Source organism: Ovis canadensis, chromosome 2 (genome assembly GCF_042477335.2).
Source record: "Ovis canadensis isolate MfBH-ARS-UI-01 breed Bighorn chromosome 2, ARS-UI_OviCan_v2, whole genome shotgun sequence".
Classification (NCBI taxonomy): Eukaryota; Metazoa; Chordata; class Mammalia; order Artiodactyla; family Bovidae; genus Ovis; species Ovis canadensis.
In genome coordinates this window covers 69266725-69277113 of record NC_091246.1, presented here as the reverse complement: position 1 = coordinate 69277113, position 10389 = coordinate 69266725, and the positions used below count along the sequence as shown (strand labels likewise).

The following is a 10389-nucleotide window of genomic DNA, read 5'->3' as shown; positions in this document are numbered from 1 at the left end:
TATAAGACTGCTCCATTCCAAAGGTAGAGCCTGCTACTCCTCTCCTTGAAAGTGAACTGAACTTTGTGACCTGCTTCTGAAAAACAGAATATGGCAGACATGAGGGAGTATGATTTCTGAGACTAGGTCATAAAGGACACTGCCACTTTTGGCTTGCTTCTCCTGAACTGCTCACTCTGGGGGGAAGTCAATGAGTACCCATGCAGAAGGGGTTGAGGTCCACAGGCAGAAGAACTGAGGCCTCCCATCAATGACCAGCATCAACTCTCTAAAGTTATGAATGAGCCACCTTGGAACAGAATCCTCCAGCTTCAGTCAAGCCTTCAGATGAAAGCAGCTCTGGCCAATGTCTTGATTGCAACCTCCCATGCAAGACCTTAAGTCACACTGCCCATCTAAACTGATCCTAATCCACTGGAACTGCGTCAGGTATTGTTTACTGCTGTGTTAAATTAATGAGTTTAGGGGCTGGCTGGCTGTTATATTATACCTTAGTAGATAATATTTACACCCAGAATGTGAAAAAAATGGAGAAACACTGCTTTAAGTCCAAAAAAGAATACACTGGTTACTGCAGACATACACAGCAATATATGAGAAACTTTAGTTTTAGTCTTTTTTTTTCAAAATACTTAGTTAATAGCAGCATTACAACATTTGAGATAATAAGCATTTAAAAATACATTTAAAGCAAAACAAAAGCTCCCTGTCTTTGCAAACATACTTGCAAACACAATTATCAGTGACAGCTCGAAAAGTTTTTGCTTTTATAACTAATGTATTGTTATGGAAAGGACTTCTTAGTGAATAGTATTATGGCATTTAAGACAAACCCTATCAGGTCTACTCAATAAATTCAGGTTTCACTTTCCTGAGATTCTTAAGACCTGGTGACAGTTGCACTCAACACCTTGTTACAGGAAAGGAGGCATGAAGCTAATCAGAAGGTTTCTCCCATAAGCTTGTATAGAAGTTTGCAAAGTAAAATCAAGTGGGCTATCACCGCATAGCAGCTTTCTCTAACTTCCAGGACACAAAAGGCCTAATCTGCTTTACTCTTAGGAATGTCTGAAATGCTTCTTTCTTAATCCCTTATTTAGGATACATAATCATTGGACAAGGAAGTGGCAACCCACTCTAGTTTTCTTACCATGAGAATCGCATGGACAGAGGAGCCTGGCAGGCTACAGTCCATGGGGTCACAGAGAGTCGGACACGACTGAGTGACTCTCACTCATCATTATCAATCAGAGGACCAACGTTCAAGTTCTTTGTTTATGCCATTACTCAAGTAAGTGCAATGCCTCCACTTCATTTATAACCTTTACAGAAAGAACAACTCCCCTGGAGTAGGAAATAATAACTCACTTCAGTATTCTTGCTTGGAAAATTCCATGGACAGAAGCATCTGACAGGCTACAGTCCACAGGGTCGCAAAGAGTCAGAAACGACAGAGCACACACCCAAAGAACAACTAAACTATCTGGAATTGAGAAAAGAGCCAGGGTTAATTCAGTAAGAGTGTGAGTTAGACCAGTGTTGATGGGTTCACACTCGCCAACGCTACCAGCTTCACTTCTAGGTAAGCCCATGGGCTCTCAGTCAGAATTTTTTCTTACTCTAGACACTATTCCTCCTATTTTGCCAATCTATAATCTGAGCACACAGATCAGAGGCATCATATCATATAAGTTGAGAGTTTCTAGAATTGTACCATCCAATATAGTAGCCACTAGCCACAAGCACCTGAAATGCGGCTGAACTTAAAATTGAGATTAGGTGTAAAGTATAAAATCTCTAAGTATAAAATACATACATACAAATTCTGAAGGCTTAGTATGAAAAAAGGAATGTAAAGTACCTTGTCAATAATTTTTGTATTGATTACACGTTGAATTGATAATATTTTGTATATATTGGTTAAATGAAATGTATTATGAAAATTAATGTCACTTGTTTCTTTTCCTAATTTTTTAATATAGCTACCAAAAAATTTAAAATAACATATACAGCTCATATTATATTTCTATTGGACAGTGCTGGTCTAGAAGCAGGCCTACTCACAGTCATTCACTTAATTATTCAACATATGTTTATTAAGTGTCTTCTGTGTGTGGAGTCCTAGGCTAGGAGATAGGAATGCAACAGTGAACACAAGTTTTTGTACCTAGGAAGCGTGTGGTGCCCACTGTAGTACAAGAGAGACTGAAAGTGAAAGCAGGGGGCATTTAATCTGGAATATTTTAGGTCACAGATTTTAGGGCTCCTAGAGTTAAAAGCCAGCTCTACGTGACTTAGCACCTAACCCTTATTATATCTGAAGGCACAATATAATTGGTGTTGATAAAAATGGCCACTCTCCAGTCACTGAGAAAAGGTTATATTCCATACTGCCTCTTGCAGTCTGCTGTGCATTATGGCTACAGCCATACAGATGCTCTTTCTCACCAAGCTGAGAGGCTCTGGAGGGCAGTGACAATGTTCTTTGACCTTGATCTCACCCAGTTTCTCCCACACAGAAGATACTAAACAACACACGGAACTAGAGCATGTCATATGTACTCATTTAAGAAAACAATACATCATATACTTTTGGAAGAGTTCTGCCCCAAATGTCTAAAGAACAAAAGGTTTGCCATGTAAACTAGTAAGTTTCAGTAATTAAAAGAAAAATGTCCTCTTTCAGAATATAAAATTCATGCATACCTGATGATATAAATGAAAAAGTTCTGTAATATCTAAATGAAATTCTCTCTCATGACCACCAAGACTAAATATTATATATGAAGTGTGACCCTGGATAGCACTGTTTGACCAAGGCCATAATTAGGCATCTTTCTTCTTCTCTGAAATGCTTTACCAAAGAGTTGTGAGTTGTCAAAACCAAAAAAGACGAGTTGCAAAAGGAAAACATTTTGCTTGCAATTCTTATTATGTTTTCAGTACCAGTCAAGGTAATCAGTCATATTAAAAAATATATAATTTAATTCTCAAATAATAACTTTGTTCATCTTTGTCCAAAAAATCCAAAGCTGAATATATTCTCTAGCTGATGTACACATGCTGATGGACAGCACAATGTTCAGAAATGAAAGCAGAAGTATTACTCTTTTATAAAAATAAACTTGGTCCCAGAGAAGAGAATAGAAAGTGATACAAGAGTGAGCGTTAAGAAAAAAAAGCCAAGCTTTAGAGGAGAATTGTTTCCATTTTAGTAAATGCAGCATTTGCAGCTTTGAGTGGGGCCCTCAGAGTACCATGCATCTCCTACATCGGTGGAGTGTGCACCCCTCTAACGTGTGTTAAATTAACAAAAAGCAAAAATAACTGTACAACAATTAGTCCACCATTACCAAAAGGGAAGCAAGTCCACAAATAATTGATCCCCGGATTTCCAGCCTTCATGATCTTAAGATTTCTAGTAAGCCCTCCCCTCACAGATTTATTGGAATGTTTGTACTCCAACAAGTTCAGCTTTTTCCCATAAAAAGGGGATGGGACAAGTTCACTCTGAATAGGTTGGTGGACAACTTTTTCATTTTCCCTTGGGCAATTTGGGTTTATCTAAATATAGGTTAATTCAAAAACAGATGGGAGGAAGTCATCCCTTGTCTAGGCAGTGCCTGACTACTCAGCAGGAGATGTTATTTATGCCTTGCTTTGTACAACTACGTGAAAAAGCACGCCTTAACAAATAACACAGGCACGCCTGATGAACCAGCCTCCAGCATCTCCATCTGTCAAATGTCTGAAGTCTGGTCGCACCCCATTTGTGTGCAACTTCCACGCTCATTTGGGTCCCAGAGCTTTCAGAGAACGTCCGCTCAGGGAGGGTGTGGTGTGTCCTGTGTGGCAAGTATCCTGTTTTAGGCACCAGCGGGTCCTTCTCCAGGATCACAGAGCCTCCAGTCTTCCTGGGTGAGGATAGTTTTTCTTAGCTGCCCTGTGACAACTGGGTTTCACATTTCCTGAAACTCGATCTGTGGAAGGAGTCTCTGAAATTAAGGAGGGAAGAGAACAGAGGAAAGAAAGATCAGTTAGCCATTTAAAGAGAGGGAGGGGGAAAATCATTCACTAGAAAAGGACATCTATCATGGGGAACTCAGTAAATACGTAAACAAGGGAAAGTGCAGCCATGCCTTTGCACTAACCCAGGAGAAACCCAGGCAACAATTTGGCCCTGGGAAGATGCTGGCAGAAGGCCACAAGGAGGGGCCCCGAGAGGTGAAGGAGAAGGCGCAGGAGGATCGGGATGCCAGCAGAGCAGACAGATCATGCTCGGGCAGCTTCTGTGATTCCAGGGCCTACTCCCACCCCCAGGGGCTCTGCAGTTCTGACTGTCCTTTACCCTCCCCTGCCTTCTTCTCACCTCTTTTGACTGTCAACTCTGAATATTGGCTTGTAGAGTTCCGGAATTTTCCGCTCGATCATTGGTCGGAGGTTCTCTTTCAGCTTGCCGTAGTTCTTCTTGAGTTCCTGCTGATACTCCCTCTGATCTGCTGTGATGAGACGCTTGTTTTTCTCTACGGCTTCCCCGCATCTGAGAAGCAAAAATCGGGGGAGAAAGGAGGTTGTATTTCATAGAGATTTTGTATATTTAACTCATACAGGTATGCTATAACCATAACGACCTCCAGTGAAAACTACAACATGGAAAGCTTAACTAACTTGCCTCAGGTCACAAAGCCAATTAACTGCAAAGCCAGTTCCAGAGTCTGTCTCCCATACAGATGGGATGTTACATACCAAAGAAGAAAACTGTCTTATTTAAACATAACGAAGCCTTACCTTTCCTTTTATACTGTTTTACCCAAGGGAACTTACTATCAACAAACCTCGAAGAGACAACACAATGGCTGAAACTTAGCTGACATGCAATGACTAGTAGAACTGATGCTTTGGAATTGTGAGCTGAAGAAGACTCTTGAGAGAGAGAGTCCCTTGGACTGCAAGGAGATCAAACCAGTCAACCCTAAAGGAAATCAACCCTGAATATTCATTGGAAGGACTGTGCTGAAGTTGAAGCTCTAATACTTTGGCCACCTGATGTGAAGAGCCAGCTAATTGAAAAAGACCTTGACGCTGGGAAAGACTGAGGGCAGGAGGAGGAGGAGGTGACAGAGGTGACTGGATGGCATCATCGACTCAGTCGACATGAATCTGAGCAAACTCTGGGAGATGGTGAAGGACAGGGAAGCCTGGCATGCTGTAGTCCATGGGGTCGCAAAGAGTTGGACATGATTTAGTGACTGAACTACAACAACGATTAGCAATGATTCAGGTGCATTGGATTCCCATGATCAACATGGTTTAAACTGTTTTCCTAATAGTGGTGCTTGCTTTGGGTAGTGTTACTGGGGATACCTGGTGACTCAGTGGTAAAGAACTTCCCTGCCAATGCAGGAGATGTGGGTTCGATCCCTGCTAGGGAAGATCCCCTGGAGAAAGAAATGGAAACCCACTCCAGTATTCTTGCCTGGGGAATCCCATGGACAGAGGAGCCTAGAGGGCTACAGTCTATGGGGTCACAAACAATGGGACATGACTTAGCAACTGAACAGCAACAACAAGGATACTTAGGCCTTGCTATCAAATCCTCCCTATTAGCACTGAACATGCTCAGGATGACGAAGTAATCAGGTGGCATGTAGCTGTGGGGCAGGGGAAAGCCACCTGGCCTGAGCAACATTAAACCTATGGACACAGCTTCATCATGGAATCCGCCTGCTTTAGAAGAAACGTTTGATTCAATGCACCCTAGAGGCCTTCTGCAACTGGATTTTCACCTATCTTTTAAGTCTGACATTAACTGAAGCAAACTAGTATACACAAGGTTTTATATCAAAGGTTTCACGGTAAGAAGAGGTAAGAAGGGGAGGTATATAGTCTTTGAATCCTGAGAAATCTACATCACCCCTTATTATTTTTTTTTATTGCCCCTTAACTAACAATTATGAGCTACCACCATGTGTAAAATGAAATCAGTTTCAGGGTGACTTCAAGGCCCAGTTTGGTAACCTTGGCAGATGAGAGGCCTGCAGAAGTGAATTGCTAACTTGGCGATGGGCTACTCTGCAAACTTCTGAAGTAACTACAGTCTCTACGATCTTTGTTATCAGAAGACATAACATCTACAGATACACATAGTGTTTTAAAAAGACAAATATATTAATAGGTAGAATGAAGACTCATATTTGTATAAAGTAACTTTATATTTTTACAAATTTTATAACAAAGTATTTCATAGATGTTTTCTGTATTTCTTTCTTCCATTTGGATTATAATCTCTAGGTTTGCTTATAAAAATTAAAATAATTTTCATTATGTTAATTTAAATTCACAAACTAAAGAGAGCCATGAATTAAATTTCCCTCCTAGAGAAGAGCCAGATCTCTTGGGAAATGTATACAGGATCATATAAGTACATTAAAAATAATTTTTTAAAATGGTCTTATCTGTAACACTTTTATTAGGTCCACAGACATCTGAACTGTGCAGCTTTCACTCAGTGACACACTGTTCCAGATGGCCCCCTCCCTAGCTGTTCACTTTGTTGATAAGTTCACTGAACACAAGCATTTTCTTACAGTCAATGTGCTGGGGTTTTTCAGCAGAGTCCTACAGAAACCAGACTGATGGGGACTAGAAAGGACAGGAAGTTGTGCTTTCAGAACACTGTTCCTGGTGTTTTTGGAGAGTAACTCTCATAGGCCTCTACCTAAGGAGTTAGCTGTCTTTTCTACAGAGAGCGTGGCCATGAGCCCTGACCCTCTGGATCTCTTTCCTCCCTCCTCTGCAATGTTCCTTCAGCATAGCTCACCCATCAGTCCCTAAGTATGACAAAAAATTGCTAGTTGCTTCATCAACATCCATTCCCTGTCTTCCTTAACAACAGAACTCTAGGTGGTAAACCTGGGCTTCCCTGATGGCTCAGACATAAAGAATCTACCCACAATGCAGGAGACCTGGGTTCAGTCCTTGCGTTGGGAGGATCCCCTGGAGGAGGGCACAGTAACCCACTCCAGTATTCTTGCCTGGAGAATCCCCATGGACAGAAGCCTGGTGGGCTACGTCCATGGGATTGCAAAGAGTTGGACACAACTGAGTGGCTATGCACACACACAGGTGGTATACCCACCTGGAAAACTCCATTCCCTAGCCTCCCTTATAAAAAGGGATGTCTGATGAGATATAAAATGGAGTCACTAGGAAAGCTCTTAAAAGGAGTGTAGACGTTTGCTCTTTCCTCATTTCTATTCCTGATACTTGCCTAGGATGTGATTGTGATTGCCAGAGCCTTAGCAGCCATTTTGTGACTATGAGGATAGATACACTAAAACCAGAATAGCAGAGCAAAAGAATGGGAAGAGCCAGGATCTCTGATGACTTTACGTGACTAACACACAGCTGTGGGATGGCTATCTCTGATCTTATTTTATATGAGAGAAAAATAAGTTTCTATCTTAAGTCACTCTTACTTCCTTTCTCTGTTACTAGCAATTGAATGTAGTGCCTAGTGAGACCTGCATTGCCTAACAGTTAAAAGGACAGACTCTGGAACTGAAATACTCACCTCTGAATCTTGCTTTGCAACTTATTGGCTTTGTGACATTTGGCAAGTTACTTATGCATTCCATGCCTTAATTTCTTCACTTGGGACATGATGGTGATAATAGCCTACCTCATAAATTTTTATAAAGAGTAAATGAATTAAATATATAAAATGCTTAGAATGTATAGAAATTATTTGTTCTATGTAAGAATAAGGATGTACTTTTAGAGATTTTATATTCCAGTCCATTTTTTTCACAGTTGATGAAACTAAGATGCAGAGATGAAGTACCCTGTCCAGAGTCACACACCTTTGGGGACAGAAAACATGGATGTAAGTCCAAGAGACTCATGCTCCCAGACCAATGTCTCATCAGCCCTATCATGTGTTATGGTATAAACCTTACAGAGGCAGATGAGTCATTGGTAGATAATATCTACATTTAACTCAGATTAATTCTCTTTCCTACTCAAATAGATGCCATTTCTATTTGTTCCATAACGTTATATTTATTAGTCACTTCATATGTGCCACGTCCTAGTCTAAGCTCTATGAACTGACTCTCTTTGTTTTGATACTAACTTTAAGAGGTTGTTACTATTTTATTCCCATTTTATAGCTTGGGAAACTGAGGTTGGGTAACTTGCCCAAGGTCACAAAGCTAGTTAAGGTAGAGTGGGTATTTAAGGCCAGGTGACTGGGCTCAAGAGCCCACAGTCCTGACCCCAACACCACAAATGCTGCCTAGGAAAGACCCTGGCTCTTCCAGCTAGAAGCTAGGCATATGGCTTTGGTCTCCAGTTGGAACTATTCTCTCTGGAGTCCCAATTTGTGGTGTTCTGCTTTTCTCATCTTCCCGGCAACACTTGAGCACGTTCCACCTGAGCTGCTGCACTGAGGGGAGAGTCTGACGGAGATGCTGAAGACCAGATCGGCTCCCTGATCCCCATGACTGCAGTGACATGCATGTTCCAGGCCCTCTGAGGGAAGGGAGGATTATTTGGCGGCAAGACAGCTAAAAACATCTGGCCTTTTTGCAGGAAGAGCTTCAGAGGATATGAGGGTCCTGTGGGCAGAGCCACCTCAGCTGGACACCTCCGTGTGGCTTTCTCCAACCCTGTCTCCAGCATTTCCTCCCTCCCAGCCTGACCTCTACCAAACCCCGGACCCCAAGAGAAGCCTGTCTCACCGGGAGACTAGTCTAACTCCTGATTCTGCCACTTAGCTGCTGTGTGACCTTGGGCTCATCACAGTCTCCTTCAACCTCGTTTCTTTCATCTATACAGTGGGTTCATGGGGATGGAACGGTCTCGGTGTTTGAAGACCTGGCTGGGTGGCTGCCAGTGGGGAGTGCTGGGCAGCCAGTGTGGCCTGCTTCTCCTAGGGAGAAGGGCAGGTAAAGGTTCAACGGAAGACACAGTTCCTGGACGCCCGCATCACACTGATGGGGAGGCATGTGTGACTGAAAGTACAGGGCACTGTGGGGGCAGGGGGCGCACCCCGGGGCAGAAGGGGCAGCTGTGGCTGGACCTTTCTATATTCCCAAGCCCCCCACCTCCCTTGGATGGGCTGCCTCCCTTGGGTAAGCCACAGTGGCCCTATCTCCTCCTCTTAAGGGGCGAGATTGGGACTATGGGCTTGGGAATACGTCCAACCTTGAGTCTGATACCAGGAAGCAGATTCTGAGGACCTACTGCAACATCCCAGAACCCAGGCGGGGGTGGGGCCCAAAGGGGTGTGTGTGCGCGCGTGCGTGCGTGCGTGCGTGCGTGCGTGTGTGTGTGTGTGCACGCGCACGTGCACATGTGTGCTGCTCGGCTCGGCTCTCAGTTTTCTGTCAAGCCTCCTAGGCCCACTGAGACAGGTCTCTGTGACCCTGGAAAAGGGACACAAGTCCTTCAAACATCCCCACTACAGACCTGCTCCGGAGCAACCTCTCATGATGTTTAACGCTTTGTCTTCCCACCAAATACTCAGATCACTTTTCACCAACTGTTTCTTTTATCACCCACACTGCACAGTTGCTTTTTTTTTGGCCACTTGGACAAATTCACTCTCCTTCCTCTTCACAGACCATAAGTCCTTTTAACACTCTATGACCATTTGTGCAGTGAGACTCTATTGATGTATCCGAGACAATATCCCTTAAAGGTAATCTGGGACTGGTGTCAAGTCCTGCTATCTTTTCTTTAAACATAAAAGTAAATTTAAAAATCATTTAGTCTTTATAGGAATAAGAAAGTGTACATATTATGGACTGAAGGGTTGTGGCCCCCCCAAAACCACATGTTGAAGCCCTGACCCCCATGTGATGTGATTTGGAAGTAGGGTCTTTAGGAGGAATGAAGGTTAAAATTAGGCTGTAAGGGTGGGACCCATATGATGGGATTAATGCCCTCACAGAAAGAGACCAGAAAACTGTCTGCTTCTCTCTACCATGTAAGGATACAGTGAGAAGACGGTTAAGCTAGTAAGAGGGAGAACCTCGACTGAATCTGCTGGCCCCTTAATCTTGGTCTCCCAGCCTCTACCACTGTGAGAAATAAATGTCTGTTGTTCAGCTACTCAATCTGGGATACTTTGTTATAGCGGCCTAAGCTAAGAAATACAAGAAAAATTAAAAATACAGACTGGCACAGATTTCAGTGTTTTAAATGGTCTGCATGCTCTGGGGAGCAAAGGAGGGATGCAGAATGCTGTACCTCTCCATCTTGGCTTCTGAAACCTGGAGATGATCAGAAGGGGGATCAGGGCCCCAGCTTGGCAACCATCTGGAGAGCTGCAGGACTGGCTGGATGAGCATCAGCCGCAGCAGGTCAGCCTGCCAGGTTCTTTAC

The 10389-nt window shown here is 43.0% G+C and overlaps 1 protein-coding gene across 3 annotated transcripts in view; it reads right to left on the bottom strand.

Annotated features, from left to right (window-relative positions):
- Nucleotides 1–580: 580 nt before the first annotated feature.
- DOCK8 (dedicator of cytokinesis 8) overlaps nucleotides 581–10389 on the bottom strand; it is a 239502-nt gene continuing 229693 nt past the window's right edge. For all 3 annotated transcript variants that reach the window (XM_069576387.1, XM_069576389.1, XM_069576388.1), the window contains 2 exons: nucleotides 4370–4540; nucleotides 581–3995 (listed from right to left, as the gene is read on the bottom strand). In XM_069576387.1, coding sequence (XP_069432488.1) covers nucleotides 3935–3995; nucleotides 4370–4540 — 232 coding nt within the window. In that variant the 3' untranslated portion in view covers nucleotides 581–3934. The remainder of the gene's footprint in view (nucleotides 3996–4369; nucleotides 4541–10389) is intronic.